The following is a 23,458-nucleotide window of genomic DNA, read 5'->3' as shown; positions in this document are numbered from 1 at the left end:
GGGATAGAGCAGGCCACATTAGCTACATTTTAAAAGGACTGATGCAATATAGCATCGCTGCCAAGGTCGTTCCAGAGCTAGATGCAGTACGATTCTATTCTAGAACGCAACGCTTTCCCCATAGCTAAATCAATGCAAAGAGGCACTCTAGCATAGCCCGTGTGGACGCTGTGCGTGTACGCGCAATCGTAAATCCACTAGGCTTGCTAATTACGCCGCTTCGCTATGCAACAACAGGCGCGGAGGTGGCACATTGCAACCACCAATTAGCCAGTTACATAGTTATTGCATTGTAACAGCTGCCTGTAAGTCATGCGCATTTCTATTGTCTATTGACCACATGCCATTCATGCCATGGTTATGTTAAGCTGACGTGTGTGTGTGTATGTGTGTGTTTGTGTATGAGAGAGCGAGAGAGAGAGGGGAGGGGGAGAGGAGATGCACAGCAAGCTACAATCCACATGCAAATCCATTTTTCATATCAGCTTTGTCACTCAAGTAGTACAGTACTGAATTCATCGCTTGACATGGTGTGGAAAGACGTTAGCCATTACATGATTATTATGCCACCTGATTCAAGATCCAGAACAAGTTAGTTGAGAAGAATATCTTATCAACAGTACAAGGCAAACATTACAATACAGAGGCTTACGAACAATCAATTCCTACTTTATTCAGTCATTGATCAATACAGTAGACTACATGCACTGTAGTAAGGTTCTGATATTGAGAGAGACAACCCCAACATCATTCACTACTATCATGCCCACTCACTCTGTACTGTAGCATCATTCTTTGGGTGGAGATGGAACGGGCCTGGCCGGGGATGGAGCAGGGCCTACCCATCCCATCCCCATGCTGGCAAAGCTCCAGGGCTTGAAACAGAGAGATGACTGAACAGCCAGGCCCATGGCAGCGGCAGCAGCTCGGGAATCAGACACTCACTCCTTTCATCTCCAGAGGAGGGCGTCGCAAATGGCACCCTATTCCACTACGTAGTCCACTGCTTTTGACCAAAACTCGGGCTCTGTATAAGGAATAGGTTGGAAGGTGTCTCTGGTCCACTGGGCCAGGCTGAGGCTGCTGTAACACCCACTAATTAATTCGATTAAAGCAAACATGGGAGATGTTTCCCCTAGTTTAATGAGCCCTGGTTATCGTGTTGACTTGACGTGTGTGTTTGGGGTGGATAATGTAGGTGTGTGTGTGTGTGGGGGGGGGGGGGGGGGGGGTCTGTGTGGGTGTGTGACTGCTCAGACTCATAGGAATGGAAGTAGGCCTATCCAACAGATATCCATCTGTCATTTCATCATCCCTGCTCTATTACTGTGGCACGCAGTCTTCCAGTTCTCAAGAGAGCAGGGCAGCAGGCAGGGCAGCAGGCAGCACATTTAAATAGTTCAATTGCCACGGAGTCAGGCAGCATGATTCACGGCCAGACTGAGATGAGTGGCAAAGATTTATCATGACTGGTCTGAGACCAAATCTCTGCAACCAATGTGTTATTCTGATTCATGATTTGCATTGAGAGGTGTCCGAACAGCAGTGTTGTGTTGACCAGTGAGTCACACAAATATGGCCCAAATGGCAGCCTATACCCTATAGGCTATGGTGCACTACTTTTGCAAAAGTGGTGCACTTAAAAGGGAGCAGGGTGCCGTTTTGGATTCATTCCACAACCATGTGGACCAGCCACCTGCTGGCTGAGTGAAATAGTTCTGGACTGGCTCTGAGGCAGCAGGCTGCTTTCTGGCCCTGTATTCATAAACCATCTCAAAGAAGGAGTGCTGATCTAGGATCAGGTTTTCCCTATCCAAATACTGTAATCTTATTCATTATGATCTGAAAGTCAAGACTGATCCTAGATCAGCACTCTGAGATGCTTTATAAATACAGATCTTATTTTGTATAGTGCTTTTGTGAACACTTTGAGGTGATTCTGTAAAATGAAAAGCGCTTCAGAAATGTAATAAAGGATTATTGGCCCAGATGGAGAGATTGAAAAGAGGATACTACCTTCCACTGTACAAACTAGTGCTGTTTTTCGAACAGAAATTTATCGAACTCCATGGAGGGAGATTGGAATAAAAATCCTCTGTGTGCTTGAAATGTAGGCTACTGCAGAGTGCGTTATATTGGTGGCTTCTCACACAGAGACATGGAGGTTGGGCTTCCCTGACTGTGCGTAACTTTCCTGCCTCGGGGTTTTAGCGGAAGATGGATGTTTCTCATTTTGACCTTCAGACAGAGTTCATTTTAGGCCCTCTGTGTGATTTCATTTGGGGCTGCTGCTGCACTGATTAGGCCTATATTCAGACAGGAATCCAGCCAATCTCTTAACATCACTCTTTTCCCCGACACACTTATCTTTTCTCTACTGTTACTACACCACACTAAATGCATGCTACTCTGCTGGTCTTATCTGGAACGTGAACTATCTGTGTCCTTAAAAAAAAAAGCTCCTGACATCCATGGAGTGGTGCTTTGACTTCATGACTGCTGTCCTCTGCAGTCTGAAGGAGAGGAGATGGAGGGAGAGAGTGGGGTAGGAAGAGAGAGAGGGAGAGTGGGGGAGGAAGAGAGAGAGGGAGAGTGGGGGGGGGGGGGGCGGAGAGAGAAAGAGAGACAGCGAGAGTGAGCAGAGAGAGAGCTGCTGCTGAGCTAAGGCCACTGACTCAAACAACGTGTCAACAACATTTTGTCAGATGTCACGGTCTTGATTTCACTGTGATGTAACGGTGCCTGTCCCTGTGCTGTACTTGACGTTTCCCACCCCTGTCCCATTGCATCTTGGGATTGCTCCTGTGCTGGGGAGACACTGACACTGATGTCATGTCCTGTGACCAAAGAATGCTCCGCGCCCTTGTTGCATAATGCTGGAGCAGCCTACTTGTTCCACACACAGGATGCTGAAGAAAAGTTCTCATCACTGTGGTAGAGACCAGAAGTTAGAGCAGCCTTAAGGGCAGTAAATAGCAGAACGAGGCAGCAAAATAGTGTCCGGTTTATTAACAGTGAAAGGTTGTTCCAGGTGAATGACGAAATCCAATGAATACTTACATTATCTACAAAGGTATTTACAAAATGCACAGACTTTGAATATACAGTTTTAAATATAAATGGGAAACCTAAGCCTCAATCAGGCCTACTCCTCCAAACCAACTATAGCAGGTTGGGGTATACCAAGCTGTGGAGAGTCTCCCCACACAGACGACATACCAGAGCTAGAGCTTAACTGAAGCTGGTCCATACCGTTAATCATGGAGCTCTTTACATAAATATGGAATTACATCATGTAACAGCATCTTCATTATACCCACATTTACATATTTAGGCTCTTAACCATTCCTGGCTTATCCTCAAAGCAGGAATACATTCAATTGAATGAATATAGATGCATTTCATAGCAACAGTTCTGCAGGCCAACAGGCTGCAAAACGTATTGTGAAGCCGCTCACCCGTGTGCGCTCCCATTACGCACAGACATGGCGGACAAGAAGTCATAGAGCGCCCCGAGACGCGAACTTCAAACACATTACAATATGGAAATAAACTCTCTTCTTTCTCGTCGGTGCAGCGAGTGTTCATGTATCTCTGAACGTCGCATGCACTTGGAAGATTGAAAAAGTGTCAAATACCGTATTTAAATATGAATCTGAAATGGTTCACAATGCAGCTTCACCAAACATTTCCTCGACACATAATTAGCCTTGCGCACTGTAAATACTCATGCTATTGGCAAAAGAGGAAAAGAACATCGGTATATACATTTAGGATACATGAATTACTAGATATATGGGGAAACAATTTAGAAGGTGAATTAAGTAATGCGCGTAGGTGACGAGAGCTACCGAGTCAGCTTCGTCACAATCGCACAATGGGTGTGTGGTGGCGCTGTGGGCTTGAGAGAGAGCTTGCATGAGACACCTGGGAGCAGCCGTTGTGGAAGCTGCACTTAGGCCATGCAGCACAAACGAGGCTTAGTTAGCGCAGGCTACTCCTCAACCCGGGAAGTCAACTTTCAATATTCAGGTTTCAGTCATAAAGCCCATAGGCCCCACCTCAGCTGTCATGGGCATATCATCTACACAGGCTAGTGGACATTCCTCCTGCACACAGCACTTTACACCAACAACATATGCATACACACTTTATGACATGTGCTGGTGTACAAAGGGCTTTTATGAATCAATTTGATTTGACTTGATGATGCAGCCCTTGGTAGAGGAAGCGTCCATCAAAGCTATGTCTAAAAAGGTTGCAACGTTACAGTACGTTGACTGTGGTGGTGGTCTTTCTGTGTGTTCTGCCTCTCTCCTGGCCTGCTGTTTAGGTTTCCACGGGGTCCTGATGCCCGGCACAATCGAATAAGGCTGGTCGTCGGTAGCAAGAGTCGCAGCAGGGGAGGAAGCGTAAAGAAAGCAGCAGTGAGTCCACCACCGGCAGAATGAGTGCTACGGCGACAGAGCAAGCTGACATCCTAACTGTGCTTGTCCTGGTCAAGGAACGATGGAAAGTGGTAAGCGTGTGTGTGTGTGTGTAAGCTTATGTCGGTGTGTCTACCCGTTAACTTATGTCATGTTTTCACCCCCTCTGCAAGCACCAATTCCTCACAACAAGGCTATCTTTGTCCTCCAAGCGTCGCTTAAGCTCTCCCCTGTGTTCCTATCTTCTCCGTCTCACCTACTGTCCTGGACAGTTTGGGGTCAACTCCCTTTGTGTGCAGTGCACATGCAGCGTTCTGTCACGAAGTGGAGTGGAACTTAATATAGCAGCAGAGTAGCTATTTGTAGCCACTCGGTGTGCTTTTCTCAGCACTCAGGCCTTGGCCCTATCCCCCTGTCCTCTCCGCTCCACCAGGGCGTGGTGTGTGTGTGTGTGTGTGTGTGTGTGTGCTTGAGCGACGGTGTGTATGCTTGCGGGAGTTTATGTGTGTGTGTACTTGCACGAGTGTGTGTGTGTGTGTTTGCATGCCCGTGTCTCCTGGCCATCACAGAGCCAACAGGGAGGTGTTAGTGTAGCTGGGACTGGGAGGAATACTAGGCAGTAACAAAGTACAGCGCCATGGCTCCACTTCCTGTGTATAGTACTGACTGAGGAACTGATGTTACGCAACTCTGCCACTGCTAATCCATTTGAGATGAGCTGCTTCTGTCACACACAATTGTGTGTCTGTGTGTGTGTGTGTGTGTGTGTGTGTGTGTGTGTGTGGATACTGATAAGAGAGGGAGAAACATGTAAATATGTCTGTGGTAATTGGAAGGGGGAAGTTTGGAAGAGGAAGGGTGATGGGAAGATTTGAAAAATAAAATAATGAAGCCTATGTTTTCCACGTTATGACATGATGTTTTGCCTTGGGATGTGTGTGTAGGCAAAGAAGATTGGTGGCGGTGGCTTCGGGGAGATCTACGAGGCGTTGGACCTGCTGACCAGGGTCAGTGTTGCTCTGAAGGTGGAGTCAGCACTGCAGCCCAAACAGGTCCTCAAGATGGAGGTGGCCGTCCTCAAGAAACTCCAGGGTAAGACAGCAATTACCTGCACTTAACCTGCCCGCTGGCTTCTGCCCCCTGCCCACCCTACACTAAACTCAACCACAACCCCCTGCCCTAAACTCAACCACAAGCCCCTGCCCTAAACTCAACCACAAGCCATCTGCCCTAAACTCAACCACAAGCCCCTACACTAAACTCAACCACAAGCCCCTACACTAAACTCAACCACAAGCCCCTACACTAAACTCAACCACAACCCCCTGCCCTAAACTCAACCACAACCCCCTGCCCTAAACTCAACCACAACCCCCTGCCCTAAACTCAACCACAACCCCCTGCCCTAAACTCAACCACAACCCCCTGCCCTAAACTCAACCACAACCCCCTGTCTTAACCTCAACCACAACCCCCTGTCCTAAACTCAACCACAACCCCCTGTCCTAAACTCAACCACAACCCCCTGTCCTAAACTCAACCACAACCCCCTGTCTTAACCTCAACCACAACCCCCTGTCCTAAACTCAACCACAACCCCCTGTCCTAAACTCAACCACAACCCCCTGTCCTAAACTCAACCACAACCCCCTGCCCTAAACTCAACCACAAGCCCCTGTCCTATACTCAACCACAACCCCTTGTCCTAAACTCAACCACAACCCCCTGCCCTAAACTCAACCACAACCCCCTGCCCTAAACTCAACCACAACCCCCTGCCCTAAACTCAACCACAACCCCCTGCCCTAAACTCAACCACCTCGGCCCTAAACTCAACCTCTCCTAACCTGACCAGTAGTAATTTCAAAGTAGACATTCAACCTAATGTAATCTCAATCAATTGAATTTATGTTTTTTTAAAGGTACATGCTCTATTTTATAAGGCAAGGCGATACTGACACTGAAGGGTAATATGCAGAGAGAGGAAACAAGGAAGTGTTGGCAGTGGGGATACAGGACACAGAGTGTAAAAGGACATCACTACTGGTGTGTATAGGGGACTCCGAGTGGCGCAGCGGTCTAAGGCACTGCATCTCAGTGCTTGCATCACTACAGAAACCCTGGTTCGAATTCAGTCTGTATCACAACGGCCGTGATTGGAAGTCCCACAGGGCGGCGCACAATTGGCCCAGCGTCGTCTGGGTTTGGCCGGTGTAGGCCGTCATTGTAAATAAGAATTTGTTCATAACTGACTTGCCTAGTTAAATAAGGTTACATTTATACATGTAAATGACCCTAGCCTGGCTTCAAATCAAACTCTTGATAAAAATCCTCCTTCATAGCAGCGGATCAACAGACCAATTAGGAGAGGAGTTCCTTTGGGGGGCATTTTGTTTTCTTTTTCTTCCTTTCTCTCTCTCTCTCCTCTCCGGCCTTCTTCCCCTCTGTCTGTCTTTCCGTTTCTCTCTTTCTCTGCTCTCTTTTTTTTATTTTCTTGTTTTCCCTTTCTTCCTTCTCCCTGCCCTTTTCCCCTCTCTGTCAGTTTTTGTCTCTCGTTCCCGAAAATCAATGGCCTGAGAAGGATCGTGTTTGCTTTCTAATGGTTGTGTGTCCGTGTGTCCGTGTGTCCGTGTGTGAGTGAGTGTGTGTGTATAATGGTTGTGTGCTGGAGGATTATGGTTCTGTAGCGTCCCAGAGGGAAAGAGGATGTAACTTGAAACGTGCTCAACTCTTCCCGTTCTCCCATCCCCCCAACATGTCTCCCCGAGCCTCTTTTTCTCAACAGACATTGACTGAAAGGCTTAAAGGAAGCCTTTGTAGATGATTTTATGGGAGAGAAATAAACGTGTGTGTGGTAGGCCTTCTCACACTTCTCGAGCATTTGTACGCCGTCATATATAATGATGCCGGGAATGGGAGGAGGAAAAGGACGAGAGAGAGGGGTCGAGAATGGAGTGAAAGATTGAGTGTACGGGAGAGTAAGAGTGGGGTCTCTCCCTGTGCTGAAGGGTGTGGCCGGAGTCGGGCTGTGCAGCAGAGTCTCCTGAGACTTGCACGCACACACACACACTCCATAAATCAGCATGGGCCACGGGCAAGCTGTCAGAGGCGAGTTGTGGGCTGGATGGGGGGTGGCGGGGGGAGGGGCAGTGGAGCACATTGGATGGCCAGTAGAAATATACACGTGCTGATTGGATAAGGGTTAGATTAGATTATGCTTGATCGTTTTATCCAAACTATTCTATTCAATTTGAATTGTATTCTATTCTCCCCCAGGTAAAGACCACGTGTGTCGCTTTGTCGGGTGCGGCCGCAATGATCGCTTCAACTACGTGGTGATGGAGCTTCAGGGTCGTAACCTGGCCGACCTGCGGAGGAGTATGACGCGGGGCACGTTTACAATCAGCACCACCCTGAGACTGGGACGACAGATACTAGAAGCTATAGAGAGCATCCACTCTGTTGGCTTCCTGCACCGAGACATCAAACCGGTGAGACGGGGTCAGAGGTGTGTGTGTGAGGGGGTAGGGCTGTTGCGGTGACCGTTTTACCGCCACCGCAGTGAAATCCTAGGTGACCGTTGAGTCACGGTAATCTCCTTTTATGCACTCAGGACGTGTGTTGGTAGTACCCAACTCTCTAACGACCCTCGGGTCACTAATGGTCTGGTACTCAGGTCTCTGTTGTCCCTCTAACCACTCTGACATCGATGCAAATACAATGGAAAATCACATCAAACTCTTATCATCAAAACAGTATGTGCTTTTAAAACTCACCTCACTGTGATTGATCACTTTGAAGAATGAAGTTCAACAACAGGTGAAACTGAGTGGAAAACTCTCTCTCTCTCTTCTTCTCTCTCTTCTTCTCTCTCTTCATCTTCTCTCTTCCTCTCTCTTCCTCTCTCTTCCTCTCTCTTCCTCTCTCTTCCTCTCTCTTCCTCTCTCTTCCTCTCTCTTCCTCTTTCTTCCTCTCTCTTCCTCTCTCTTCCTCTCTCTTCCTCTCTCTTCCTCTCTCTTCCTCTCTCTCTCTCTCTCTTCCTCTCTCTCTCTTCATCTCTTTCTCTCTTCCTCTCTCTCTCTTTCTCTCTTTCTCTCTCTCCCTCTTTCTCTCCCTCTTTCTCTCTCCCGCTTTCTCTCTTCCTCTTTCTCTCTTTCTCTCTTTCTCTCCTTCTGTCTCTCTCTCTCTCTTTATTTATCTCACTACCTTCTTCTTTCACCATCTCTCTCCTAGTCCAACTTTGCCATGGGCCGTTTTCCCAGTACCTGTAGGACCTGCTACATGCTGGACTTTGGTCTAGCTCGCCAGTTTACTAACTCCTGCCAAGAGGTCCGACCGGTAAGTGTCTGTGTGGTTAGACACAGGGGGTCGGTTTCCCGGACACAGGTTAAGCCTAGTGCTAGACTAAAAAGCATGCTGAATGGAGAATCTCCATTGAAATAGCTTCTTTAGTCCAGGACTAGGTTTCCATCTATGTCCGGGAAACTGTCTATGTCTGTCTGTTGAATGTGTGCTATTGTCATGTACGATTCCTCCTATGTTAGTCGTCCAGCAGCTTGTGAAGTCTCTCTTTCTCCCCCAGCCACGACCAGTAGCAGGTTTCAGAGGTACAGTCCGCTACGCGTCCGTCAATGCACACAAGAACAAGGAGATGGGTCGGCATGACGACCTGTGGTCTCTCTTCTACATGCTGGTGGAGTTCATGGTTGGCCAGTTGCCATGGCGAAAGATCAAAGACAAGGTAAGCATCTAGCTTGAACATTCCTTCCTGTGCACCGACCAATCAGCAGTCTCTGAAATAATAGTCAGGATACAGACGTACATGACTCGTAGTGGCAACGTTACCTTCGGCTAACGCTAACTTACGTCACAGCTCTTGACGTCACTGCATATGAATGTACACATGCTCCTGTGTGCATAGATAAAATAGTTCCATCGTAACATGTGTAAACCCTTCCCAGGAGCATGTAGGGAAGCTGAAGGACACCTATGACCACAGGCTCATGCTGAAACACCTGCCTGCTGAGTTCACTGTCTTCCTAGATCACATCTCTAACCTGGACTACTTTACCAAACCAGACTATCAGGTAACTGTGTGTGCGGGTGGTAACATGACATATCTCTCTCCCTGAACCTACTGCATATGTGTGTATACGGTATCTATATCTGTTAACTGTTTAGAACTAAGCACTGCGTTAGTTCCATGTGTCAATATACAGTAAGTCACAGTTAGGGCTGTTGCGGTGACCGTTTTACCGCCACGCTGGTGGTCACGAGTCACGAAGGCAGTCAAATTCTCGTGGTAATTAGGCTTCTCCAAGCTCTGATGCTGCTGATGGTCGTTAGTAACTTACCAAACTTGCTCACCGCCTGGTACTCAGCACTCTATTGTCCTTCTAATCACTCTGACGTAAATGCAAATGTCTTTGAAAATCGAATCAAACACTTCATGAGCTCATGTTGCGCAACATTTCAATAGGCTATGCAGTTGCGTGAGATAACAGAGTGATGGCCTCTACTAAAGAGGAGGATCAGTTTTCTATAGGCTAGGCCTACTGTATTTATTTCTCAACTTTCCTAATATTAAGCACACTGCTTCTCTTTACAACAGGAGAATAGCCTTCCTGACTGGCATGAAAATCAACCACGGGGAAAAGCGTTCTCCGTTCGCTATTTAAGTGCATAGATGACATGTGTTTTATTCCCACTGTCTCTGTTTAGATACAGGTGCATGATAACGGTCCTTTCTAAATCAAAACAAATGGCACACGTAGCTTATTTAGTATATGTAAAGATTATTTCAAGACCAGTTTGATGGGTGACAATATTAGCCCATCACTTGTGAATTATATTTTATTCACTTGTGAATGATGCCCAGCGTAAGAAACAATGTATTTTTTTGCGACATTTTCGAATCATAGTCGCACACCTCGTGTAGCCTAGCCCATAGACCTATATGTTTTAATAAGGTTTGTATCACAACTAAAGTGGATCGAGCCTGAAATACATAAGCAGCATGTGAGTATCAAGTTTGGGGAAGATCATTTTCACATAAAAATGCACCTTTTATAATAGAAGCATTACATGCATAATCGCGTTTAGGGTCACTTTTAATAATGGTGTTTTCCATTAATGCACATTCTCACTTATAGCCTACTACCATGTGTGCATTGCTGCGCTTATAATGTGAGGAAATAGCCTCATAGTTGATCAACATATTAAGTTAAACGTTTTGATCTGTTGGTTCAGCCACATTGCTTAAAACAGCTTTTTTTTATGCTAGTGGTCATATTCATTTGGGATCTATCGCATCCCACAACAGTCCCAGACTATGTTTGGAATATTTATTTCTTGCACAGAATAGAATAGGTCGACCTTTTGTACTATGGGGGGATAGTAGATTGACATAAGCTACTTCTTTTGCTGTTCGTTAGGCCTACTCATCTTGTTGGCTGATGAAAAGGAAATGTGGACAGTTCTTCCAATATCTTCAATATGCACCTTGGAATTGGATAAGGAGGCGCGCAGTTGCGTCCCCAATGTGTCTGTCTTCACTTGTAGCCTGTGAGAAAGACCCAGTCACATGATGGAGCGCGCAGCACTCAGCAAGAAGGGTACAATGTCCACTGGCTGCAAAAGGCATGGATTTTTTTAGGGTGCATTACCTCCACACAAAGGGGATGCCACCGTGAAATTCTAGGCATTATCAAGTGCTTGTCAAATTGTGAATGAGTGACTGATGTGGTGTGTACACCCTGGGCAAAAAACAAAGCAGAGCTCATGCCTTTCAAACAACTTTTTTCAAATCATCATTAGAGCACCAGCTGTTCCGGACGACTGTGTGATCATTCTCTGCATAGCCGATGTGAGCAAGACCTTCTAAACAGGTCAACATTCACAAAGCCGCGGGGCCAGACGGATTAACAGGACGTGTACTCAAAGCATCCGCGGACCAACTGGCAAGTGTCTTCACTGACATTTTCAACCTCTCCCTGGCCGAGTCTGTAATACCTATCTATGTTTCAAGCAAACCACCATAGTCCCTGTGCCCAAGAAAGCGAAGGTAACCTGCCTAAATGACTACCGCCCCGTAGCACTCATGTCGGTAGCCATGAAGTGCTTTGAAAGGCTGGTCATGGCTCACATCAGCACCATCATGCTAGAAACCCTAGACCCACTCCAATTCGCACACCGCCCCAACAGATCCACAGATGACGCAATCTCAATCACACTCCACACTGCCCTTTCCCACCTGGACAAAAGGAACACCTATTTGAGAATGGTTTTTCATTGACTACAGCTCAGCGTTCAACACCATAGTGCCCACAAAGCTAAGGACCTGGGACTAAACACCTCCCTCTGCAATTGGATCCTGAACTTCCTGACGGGCCGACCCCCAGGGGGTAAGGTTAGGTAACACATCTGCCACGCTGATCCTCAACACTGGAACCCCTCAGGGCTGTGTGCTTAGTCCCCTACCGGTATTCCATGTTCACCCACGACTGCATGGCCAAGCACAACTCCAACACCGTCAATAAGTTTACTGACGACACAACAGTGGTAGGCCTGATCACCGACAACGAGGAGACAGCCTATAGGGAGGCTCTCTATAACTCTATAACCTCTCTCTCAATATGAGTGAGACAAAGGAGGTGATCGTGGACTATATGAAAAGGCGAGGCCCCCATTAACAGGCCCCCATTAACATCGACGGGCCTGAAGTGGAGCGGGTCGAGAGTTTCAAGTTCCTTGGTGTCCACATCACCAACAAACTATCACGGTCCAAACACACCAAGACAGTTGTGGAGAGGGCATGACAACACCTTTTCCCCCTCAAGTGACTGAAAAGATTTGTCATTGGTCCCCAGATCCTCAATGTTCTACAGCTGAACCATCGAGAGCATCCTGACCGGTTGCATCACTGCCTGGTATAGAAACTGCTCAGCATCTGACCCTAATGGCACTACAGAGGGAAGTGGGTTCAGCTCGTACATCACTGGGCCCAAGTTTCCTGACATCCAGGACATATATACTAGGCGGTGTCAGAGGAAGGCCAAAACTCCAGTCAGCCGTCATAGACTGTTCTCTTTGCTACCGCACGGCAAACGGTACCGGAGCACCAAGTCTAGGACCAAAAAGCTCCTTAACAGCTTCTACCCCCAAGCCATAAGAGTGCTGAACAACTAATCAAATGGCCACCCAGACTATTTACACCCCCCCCCCCCCTCTTTGTTTTTTACACTGCTGCTACTCGCTGTTTATTATCTATGCATAGTCACTTTACAAATGACCTCGACTAACCTGTACCCCTGCACATTGATTCGGTACTGGTACCCCCTGTATATAGCCTTGTTATTGTTATGTAAATCGATTGTGTTACTTTTTGGTTAATTACATTTTTCTTTTTACTTTAGTTTATTTCGTAAATATTTTATTAACTCTATTTCCTCAACTGCGTTGTTGGTTAAGGGCTTGTAAGTAAGCATTTCACGGTAAGGTCTACCTACACCTGTTGTATTCGGCGCATTTGACAAATAACATTTGATTTGATTTTGTTTCATGGATTTATTACACTTGTTAAAATGTAGATTTTAGCCAGCAGATGCTAAATGTGTTCATGTTAATTAACGGTCAATTACCATGAGACCGACAGTTATTTGCTTGACAATCACCGGCTGACTAAATTTTGTGACCGCCACAGCCCTATTCACAGTCAAATTTTGTCTACGAAGGCGAGGAGACAGAATAGAGAAGGATTTTTAAGCCTTGAGACAATTGAGACATGGATTGTGTATGTTAAAATGTAAGTGCCTTTGAACAGGATACGGTAGTAGGTGTCAGACGCACCAGTTTATGTCAAGAACTGCAATGCTCCTGGGGTTTTCACACTCAACAGTTTCCTGTGTGTATCAGGAATGGTCCACCACTCAAAGGGCATCCAGCCGACTTGACACAGCTCTGGGAGCTTTGGAGTCAACATGGGCCAGCATCCCCGTGGGGTGCGCAACTCAATATTAGGAAGTCGTGCCTTATGTTTGGTATACTCAGTGTCTTTTTGCAGAATGACTGATTGTCTACATAATATTGGATTGTCTTCAAAATGTCATAGCAGTGAGTGTCTGAATGTCTGATTGTTCTTTGAGTACTAAGTATCAGTCAGCCAGTCAGTCAGTGATGTCTCACAAAGGCCTTAGGTATCTCAGGATATGACATCATGTGACTTCCTGTTGTGTCGTAGCTGCTGATGTCAGTGTTTGACAACAGTATGAAGACCTACAACGTGGTGGAGAATGACCCGTATGACTGGGAGAGGACTGGGTCGGATGGTACTCTGACCATCAACGCCACAGCCACCACACCACAGCACCACACACGCCTCACGCCTGCACACATGGGGTAAGAGACTGGGAATCATGGACTAGCTGTTTGAAAGTCCACTGAGGGTTTAGGGGTTTCTTGTCTCTTTCACAATCGCACACTGGTTTTAAAAACAACTATAACTTGTTTACAGAATGAATGAATCTACCTGTTGAATGAATGGATGAATCTTCCAGTTGCTGTCAGTTAGTGACACCATAGTAACACCTACTCTATGATTCCAGAATGGCGAATGCGTCCCTGGTCCCTGGGGACCTGGCGAGGGAGAACACAGACGACGTGCTGCAGGACGAGCAGCTCAGTGACAATGGGGAGAACAACCCTCCTCCAGAACGCCTCCCTGGATCCCCCAGCATGCCCCGGGCCAACCAGGAAGCTGACGTCTGGGAGATGCTGGACCGTGACCGCAACCGCATCAGGACAGCTGTCTGGAAGGTACACACGTGAACACACACCCACACACACACACACAAACACCAGCACACACGTATACACACACCCATATCCCTTACCACTCCATCCCCTGGTTCCATCCCCACCAGGCAGCCACAGAGGAGGAGCACAGCAACAACCAGGGGGGTCTCCAGAGCCCACACGCCAACCCCAGTCTGGGCTCTCCTGTCCGGGTACACTCTGAGATGGTGGGGGCCTCAGGGCAGGACGGTGGTGGTCCTCTGCTCAGGAAGCTTCGTAACATCCACAGCTTTGAGCTGGACAGGAGGTTGACCCTAGAGGCCAAGCCCAGCCCTGAACGCTTCCTGGAGGCATGGTCAGTACCCTTACTAACCACCTGTATCGCTATGCTTCTACGCTATTACTTGCAATCAGGAATGGGACTTAGCTGAGAAATAAATGTATTAGTACTAGAAAGCTGGGATCCTCCTCTTTTTAGCAGCAACCATCAAAACTCTGCTTTCACACTGGATTGCATATAGAAATGTCTGGACTCATAAGAACACTTATTTCACTTCACGCGTCAACCTGTTTGAGGAGCAGCCTCTCGCTGCGCGACAGGTGATATTCTACCTAAACTCTGTACGCCATGGGCTCTCTAACCCAGTTCCTGCAGCTACCTAGTGCTTAATTTTGGGAAACATCGACAGAAACATGTTTTCCCAACTAAATATATTTTATTAAGCTGTTGACAGCCCTTCTCTCTCTACACGCTCCAGAAAGGAAAGAACAAATTCACTATAATCGTAGACAAACTACTCTGTAAGCCGCCCTGCGCAATCCGTGAACCAACATCATCGACTTGGCCTATACGTTCTCTCCCAGACTCATGGACAGAACGTTTGGAGCGGAGCATAAGGCCATCCAGTATGCATAATAACACAGTCCACACTCAAAGGTGATTACTAGAGTTTTGTTGAATTTTGTGTATTAGGCTATTGTTATTTTAATTCAGGCTTTTTGGGGGGGGGATTGAGGCCGTATAGACCCATGCTTATGTATAAACTCTAAAATGCAATGGGTGTTCTACATGCAACTTCTTAAATGCTTAGAATGAATCACCACTTTAGTAAGAGTCCATTTCGTTGCGTATCCAATTGGTAGTTACAGTCTTGTCTCATTGCTGCAACTCCCATACGGACTCGGGAGAGGCGAAGGTCAAGAGCTGTGCGTCCTCCGAAACACGACCCAACCAAGCTGCACTGTTTCTTGACACAATGCCCACTTAACCCGGAAACCAGCCGCGCCAATGTGTCGCGATGGGACAACGACATCCCTGCCGGCCAAACCCTCCCCTAACCCGGATGACACTGGGCCAATTGTGCGCCGCCCCATGGTTCTCCCGGTCGCAGTCGGCTGCGACAGAGCCTGGACTCGAACCTAGAATCTCTAGTGGCACAGCTAGCACTGCGATGCAGTGCCATAGACCACTGCGCCACTCGGGAGGCCGAGTGTTTGTGATTTTCAAATGTATTTGCATTGATGTCAGAGTGGTTAGAGGAACAATAGAGACCTGAGTACCAGACCATTAGTGACCTGATGATCGTTAGAGAGTCGGGTACTACCAATGCATCAGTGCCATTCATGTCAAAGCGCATAGGAGATTACCGTGACTCAAACGGTCACGTGGAATTTGACTGCGGTCATGACTGCAGGTGTGGCGGTAATACGGTCACCGCAACAGCCCTACTCCTGTCCTGTCTTTTCTGAATGCCCTTGACTTTAAGTCGCTCTGCATAAGAACACCTGCCAAATGACTAACATGTTAATGTCTTTCTGTCTGGCTGTCTCTCTCTCTCTCTCTCTCTCTCTCCAGCTCAGTGAAGCAGCAGGGTTGTGGGCAGCAGCAGGAGAAGGGGTCTGAGGTGGGCCAGGGTCTGTCTGTACCCGCTGTTGGTGCCACAGCGCTAGGTCGAGCTGGTGGCTCTGACCGAGTCTGGCACTACGACGAGGAGGTCATATCTGGTGGTGGCACCAACGGTAGCTCGCCCAAACCTGTCTCCCCTCACTCCCCTGGCTCCCTGGAGCAAGGCGAGGGGGCACCCAGCAGCGGAGGCTTCGTGGCCCTCAACCTGAGCTCCGGCAGGGGGGAGGTGGACTCCAGGGATTGGGTGATGGTGGAGAGGCCCAGCGAGTCCCCAGGGACAGGAACTGGGGCGAAGGCTACGACCAGCCCCACTGAGGAGGAAGAAGAGGATCTGGAGGTGCTGGAGGTACCCCTGGGGGCAGGGGAGGGGTCAAGGGGGAGTCCAAGTCCTGGTCAGGTCCATGGGGACAGGAATGGGAACCTCCAGGGGTCACCAGGGTCCAGGAGAGGACCCCCTAGAGTGGACAGGCTGGAGCTGAGTGTGGGACACCCGGGAAGCCTGCCCCCCATCACCCCGACTAGCCCTGCAGAGGGAGTACTCACACAGGTAAGGACCTGTTGTGTCTTTGGCTATGCCGGATTAAGTGATATGACATGGTATTCTATAAAATCCTTTCTCTGTAATTAATATTACCTGATTGAGCTAATCATGTAAATGTAATTAACTAGAAAGTCGGGGCACCACAAAATAATATTTATAGAGCAGTAATCTTCCGAATAAACTCTTAAAGATCTAGTAATATTTTACATCAATAGCAGTCAATATTTATCGTCACCTTATTTCAGTCTCATCTCAAAGTTGTAAATTCTTGGTTACCTTCACGAACCCTGGCTAACAAGTTGAATCAGCAATACAAAATTGGGTTTAATTATTTATTTACTAAATACCTAACTAATCACACAGATTTACATATGCACAGAATGAATCATACCTTGATTACAAATGATGTCATAAAGGAAAATGTCCCTAGCGGACGGAACAGATATGACAGCTGGTTACACAAAGAAAAGAGGGTTGGGTTTGAGTGAAAGAGCGGGAAGACTGAAGAACAAAGGGAGAAGCGATGTCTCTATCTGTAGAGTACTGTGTGAGTACTGTGTGAGTACTGTGAGTACTCCCTCTGCAGGGCTAGTCGGGGTGATGGGGGGCAGGCTTCCCGGGTGTCCTTCCCGGGTCCTTCCCGGGTGTCCTTCCCGGGGCTGTAGGCAGCTACTCTATCGTAAATACAGAATCTTATGCATTCTAAATTACCGCCCATTTGGAAAAGTAAAATGCAATAAATATTTACTCTGAGCTGCGCTTCAATAGGTTGGTGGTAGATGGAAGGCCGTGTTGCCCAACAGAGTCCTTTGTCCTTTGAAGAGTGTCTCTGGTGGTGAACGGATTACGTTGTAGTGTCGTCGTTGTGTGGTAGACGGGATACTCTGTCTCTTCTCTTCTAGCCCTCGTTTACAGCGGCCGTTGCTAACTCAACGGCTAGGAGGTATCACTTCTGTAGCGAATAAGAGTTCAAAGTTCATACCATTCGCAACCAAAGCTCACGCTGAGGTTGGCTTCGTTCTGTAGTTATTATCTGAATCCTTCTGACATCGGACCGTCATCCTAATGTACCCGGAGCAGGAGGTTACATTTTCGTCAAGGGCTTATATAGTGGAGGGAGAAGGGTGTGTTTCATAGTTTATAAACTATGTCTCTTCACGGGGCGGGCCACTGATTGAGCAGAGCCCTAACCTTATGAAAACCCAAATCTCTCATTTGGAAGCTAAAGTTACATTTAATCTTTTCACAAATAATTTTATATTTAAACATTTGAATTGCACAACAATTCCAAGTGAATCTGATAACTATAATGTGTAGATCTTCCCGGATACAGTTTAGGTCGCCCTGTCATCAGTCATAATGTCTCAGATGACAACCAAACTGACATCATATTCATTAAGTACCAACGCATAATTTCAACTGGTTCTATTACCGAAATATGGTTCCTTTCCCTCCACTTGTTTGATGTTCCTAGACTCTCTATGTTTAACAAAGAGTCCCTCTGTAGAGTCAAGAGAGAGGGAAGGGAGAAAGGTATTTATGGGGGGGGGGTCATAAACCTTACCCACAGGCCAACGTCATGACAGACCTCATGGACTAGTATTGCACAGTTCACTGTAACACACTTCACTATTATATTACATACCTCACTGTAACACACTCACTATTATATACTTCACTGTAACAAACTTCACCTTTATATTACATACCTCACTGTAACACACTTCACTATTATATTACATACTTCACTGTAACACACATCACTATTACATCTCGCTGTAACACATTTCACTATGATATTACATTCCTCACTGTAACACACTTCACTATTATATTACATACCTCACTTTAATACCACTTCACTATTATATTATATTACATACTTCACTGTAATACCACTTCACTATTATATTACATACCTCCCTGTAACACACTTCACTATTATATTACATACCTCACTGTAAGGGCTGTCTTTCTCCTCATCCTCGGACGAGGTGAGGAGAGAAGGATCTTCAGACCAAAACGCAGCATTTGGGAAATAAGCCATCACTTTATTTATACACGATGGCAACACGAAACAAAACAAAACACTTTCAAAACTACAAAACAAGAAAACGACGTAAACGACAAAACCTGAACATGAACTTACTTAACTAAAACGTAAAACTCACGGACAGGAAACAGACTACATCGAAACGAAACGAACAGCCAAACAGTCCCGTATGGTAAATCCATGCAACGACACAGGAGACAATCACCCACAAACAAACAGTGAGAACGCCCTACCTAAATATGACTCTTAATTAGAGGAAAACGCAAACCACCTGCCTCTAATCAAGAGCCATACCAGGCAACCCAAAACCAACATAGAAACAGATAACATAGACTGCCCACCCAAAACACATGCCCTGACCATAAACACATAAAAACAACATAAAACAGGTCAGGACCGTTACACTCACTGTAATACCACTTCACTATTATATTATATTACATACCTCACTGTAATACCATTTCCCTATTATATTATATTACGTACCTCCCTGTAACACACTTCACTATTATATTACATACATTACTGTAACACACTTCACTATTATATTACATACCTCACTGTAATACACTTCACTATTATATTATATTACATACCTCACTGTAATACCACTTCACTATTATATTACATACCTCCCTGTAACACACTTCACTATTATATTACATACCTCACTGTAATACCACTTCACTATTATATTATATTACATACCTCACTGTAATACCATTTCCCTATTATATTATATTACGTACCTCCCTGTAACACACTTCACTATTATATTACATACCTTACTGTAACACACTTCACTATTATATTACATACCTCACTGTAATACACTTCACTATTATATTACATACCTCACTGTAATACACTTCACTATTATATTACATACCTCACTGTAATACACTTCACTATTATATTACATACCTCACTGTAATACACTTCACTATTATATTACATACCTCACTAACACACTTCACTATTATATTACATACCTCACTAACACACTTCACTATTATATTACATATCTCACTAACACACTTCACTATTATATTACATACCTCACTGTAATACACTTCACTATTATATTACATACCTCACTGTAATACACTTCACTATTATATTACATACCTCACTAACACACTTCACTATTATATTACATACCTCACTAACACACTTCACTATTATATTACATACCTCACTAACACACTTCACTATTATATTACATACCTCACTAACACACTTCACTATTATATTACATACCTCACTGTAATACACTTCACTATTATATTACATACCTCACTAACACACTTCACTATTATATTACGCACCTCACTGTAACACACTTCACTATTATATTACGCTACATACCTCACTGTAACACACATCACTATTACATACCTCACTGTAACACACTTAACTATTATATTATATTACATACCTCACTGTAATACCACTTCCCTATTATATAGTGAAGTGGTGAAAGTGTAATACACCTTGCACAGAACTAGACACGGTAGGATACTTCATTCATCTGGGTCAACAGTATCATCTTGCTGTGGATTGAAGTGAAATGTGGTTGTGATCACTAATGTCATGTGAGCTTGTTTCTTTTCTTGTGTGAGCTTGGTAAAGCTACAGATACTCCTCAGACAAGGGTTTTGTTTGAGAGTGGCTGTTGCTTGAAAGGGCACTTTGATTTGCATTTGATATCATTATTTGCTCTTTATTTACAACTTTTGTTTGCTATGTTGATTTTTCTACGCTTGAATTCTTGTCCTGGGTTGACACTTTCACACACGGTGCTATATGAAGAAATAGATTGTACACTGACTCATGGGATTCCTCTAAGGAGACCTTTTAGATCTCAGGATTCCTCCCACCTCGCCGCCCGCTCCCTCAAAGTTTTAAATATATGCTATACTCCTCCTTTCTCACCCCATGCCAATCCGCCCATTTCCCCCACTCTCTTCTCTCCCCACTCCACCTTCACCTCTCCCCATTTCTCTCCCCGCACTCTACCTGTTCAAACCATCTCTCCTCTTTCACCACCTTCCCTCTCTTTTCACCCTCCCTCTCATCACCTCTCACGTCACACTCCCTCTCCCATCCCCCTCTCCCTCCCTTCCTCTGTCCCTCCCTCCTTCCCTTTCCCCCTCCTTCCCTCTCCCCCCTCCTCCCTTACTCTTAGCTCCCCACCTCTCCTCCGTCCCTGCCTGAGGAGGTTTTGGCCAGGACGTCCAGTCCTCTGCTCCTGCGTTCCCCCAGCCCGCACACCCAGACCCTCCTCACCACCCTGTCGGACCCCCTGCACCAAAGGGACCCTCCTGGAATGAGGCACAGCTATTCAGCCAACCACCACCACCAACAGCACCTCCTCCGTCCCACCTCCTGTTCCTCCTGCCACGCCTCCCTACCTCCACCACCTCACCCCGGTTCCGCTCGTAACCAATCGCCCACCGGGCGCAGGAAACTGCCCGCGATCCCGGCGGGTGCCGCCAACAGCAAGTTCCCTTCCGTTATACGCATCACACGTGCCCAACTTCAGCAGGTGATGACCAAGCCGCCCACTCTGCCCCGAGGCCGCTAACCAATCAGTCGTATCTATCTTAACCATAACACACCGCCTACCTTCCTCCCTCAGCTATTAGTTACTTACCGTCCCTTTTTACAAGTTTTGTTTGGTTGTTCCATTTGCTTCTTTTTTGTTTCCTTTTGCTGCTAGTGCGTTTGTTTGGCTGTTGTGTTGTCATGTTGTTGTGTTGTCATCAGGCAGGCTGCTCTCTCCAGGGAACAGCAGATGATTGTGATGCAGACTGAGCACGCTCAGATCAATGTGTCCTCGTGTCAGGGGAAGGAATTCGGTCTATTCTATTTCAATTCCTTTTCAATTCAGTCAATTCAGAATGTAAACTGAAATTGCACTTCCACTTTTCTTTATTGAAAAGCGACGTTGAAAATTGGAATTGGAATATCAGTTTACTTCCTGAATTGAACTAGAATTGAGCCCAACCCTGCTCAGGGAGCTTTCTGATTGGAGTATGTGTGTGTTTAGAGTGTGGAGCCATGACAACAGGTTACATGACAGTAACTTTTGTTTTGGTGATTGTCTCTGTCTTTTGTCCTTTCCTCTTCTCCTGTTCGCTCTCTCTTTTCTAAAATCTCAACCTGACCCTCTCTTTCTTTTACTGACCCTGACCCCCTCTCTCTTTTGTAGTCCCATGCATGGTTGTGTAACTGTTTTTGTTCTTGTTGCAGACCTGGGTCAAATACATGTGTCAAATAATTGAGGGGTACTTAGTTTAGCTTTCCAGGTAAAATTGAATAGTCCCAAAACTCCAAGCTAAATAAAATACATTATCTATACTATTTGACCCAGGTCTGTCTTGTTGCTGGTTTGATACTGACTAACAACTTAACTGACGTAGCCTTGATCTTGAGCCTTAAATCTTTTCACGTGATCTCTTACAATGTTGCCATTTGACTCTATTTCTCTCTCTGTCTCTGTCTCTCTCTGTTTTTCTCCCTCTCCCCCTCTCTCACTGTAGTTGACAGCTCAGCGTTCCCAATCAGGCTCAGACAGTGCTCCACATTGCCTCCTGCTGGAGAGACGAGGTGAAGCAGCAGCTGAGGCCAAGCAGCCGCAGGATACTACTGCTACCGCTGATATCCACTCTTCCCAGGGCCAGGAGCACCTGCCCACCCCTAACCACAACTTTACCCAGCCTGGCAGCCTGCCCGGCAGTCCCACCAGTCTGGATGACCTCCTGGCAGATACCCTGGTCAACGGAGGAGACACCCACACCAAAGCCCACAGTCCTGTGCCAAGCCGAATGTCTTCTCCTCACTCCCCTCGCTCTCCCGTTTCTCCTAATTCTCCCCGTTCTAATTCTCCACGCTCCCCCCACAGCCCAGTGTTAGGGCTAGTCAACGGCCATCTCTCTCCCCCAGCTTATGGCCAGGGGGATGGCAGCAGTGGAGACTTCCCAGAGCTGAAGGACCATGAGAGTGACCAGCCCCGGCCAGACAGGGGAGATGGGGTGGAGACCAGTGACCCAGCCCCAGCTTTAACCCCCTCCTCCCTGCCCTCCGCCCCCCGTAGGGACCCCTCCCGCAGGCTGAGCCGTATCCCTGTCCTAGAACCCTCCAGCCTGCTGGACCTCCTCCCCACTCCTGGCTCTGCCATGGAGAAGCTGCTTCAGAAGAAAGCCCACCACCACCAGGGAGGAGGCCACCACCCAGCCCCCTCTCCCACAGCCTCTCCCTCCCACCGCGGCTCCATCATGGCCTCACTCCCCCGCGGGGAACAGCTGTCCTCTGCCTCGGACCGCTCTGAGACGGCCGATGAGTCATTCCTGGGGTCACGCTCCGACCGCCAGGGGGATGATGCCCCCTCACTGTCCTCCTCCTCCAGCCCCCTGTCCCGTAAGAGCAGGATCCCTCGCCCCGTTAACCTTCCTAACCCGGCCCCAGAGCAGGAGCGAGCTGCACAGTACCTACCACGCCCACCCCCGGGCAAGCCACCCAGTCGCCCTGCAGTGGAGGGCAGGTAATATAACTCTTCATTATTAGTTTTTATTACCTGTCTATGCCATCTGTCATAGTAGCCTGGTCCCAGATCTGTTTGTGCTGCCTGGCCAACTCCTATGGTCATTGTCATGCTACTGTTTGGACACAAACAGATCTGAGATGAGGCTACTATCATTCAGCAGAATTACTCTCATTTTGCCTTAATGATCTCA

At 46.8% G+C, this 23,458-nt stretch overlaps 1 protein-coding gene across 2 annotated transcripts in view; it reads left to right on the top strand.

Moving 5' to 3' along the window:
- Window positions 1–23,458, top strand: part of ttbk2a (tau tubulin kinase 2a) — a 29,708-nt gene that overhangs the window by 546 nt on the left and 5,704 nt on the right. Inside the window, exons 2-13 of one of the 2 annotated variants that reach the window (XM_055864014.1) lie at window positions 4,334–4,519; window positions 5,372–5,519; window positions 7,704–7,918; window positions 8,661–8,765; window positions 9,010–9,168; window positions 9,389–9,514; window positions 13,666–13,823; window positions 14,030–14,240; window positions 14,348–14,574; window positions 16,075–16,672; window positions 20,908–21,267; window positions 22,265–23,265. In XM_055864014.1, the coding sequence (XP_055719989.1) occupies window positions 4,448–4,519; window positions 5,372–5,519; window positions 7,704–7,918; window positions 8,661–8,765; window positions 9,010–9,168; window positions 9,389–9,514; window positions 13,666–13,823; window positions 14,030–14,240; window positions 14,348–14,574; window positions 16,075–16,672; window positions 20,908–21,267; window positions 22,265–23,265 (3,380 nt within the window). In that variant the 5' untranslated portion in view covers window positions 4,334–4,447. The remainder of the gene's footprint in view (window positions 1–4,333; window positions 4,520–5,371; window positions 5,520–7,703; window positions 7,919–8,660; window positions 8,766–9,009; window positions 9,169–9,388; window positions 9,515–13,665; window positions 13,824–14,029; window positions 14,241–14,347; window positions 14,575–16,074; window positions 16,673–20,907; window positions 21,268–22,264; window positions 23,266–23,458) is intronic. The other variant, XM_055864015.1, reaches the window with a different exon arrangement.

The sequence above is a fragment of the Salvelinus fontinalis genome, chromosome 15, assembly GCF_029448725.1.
Source record: "Salvelinus fontinalis isolate EN_2023a chromosome 15, ASM2944872v1, whole genome shotgun sequence".
Taxonomy (NCBI): Eukaryota; Metazoa; Chordata; class Actinopteri; order Salmoniformes; family Salmonidae; genus Salvelinus; species Salvelinus fontinalis.
Note: the sequence above shows the minus strand (reverse complement) of the source record. Positions and strands in the feature narration are given on the sequence as shown.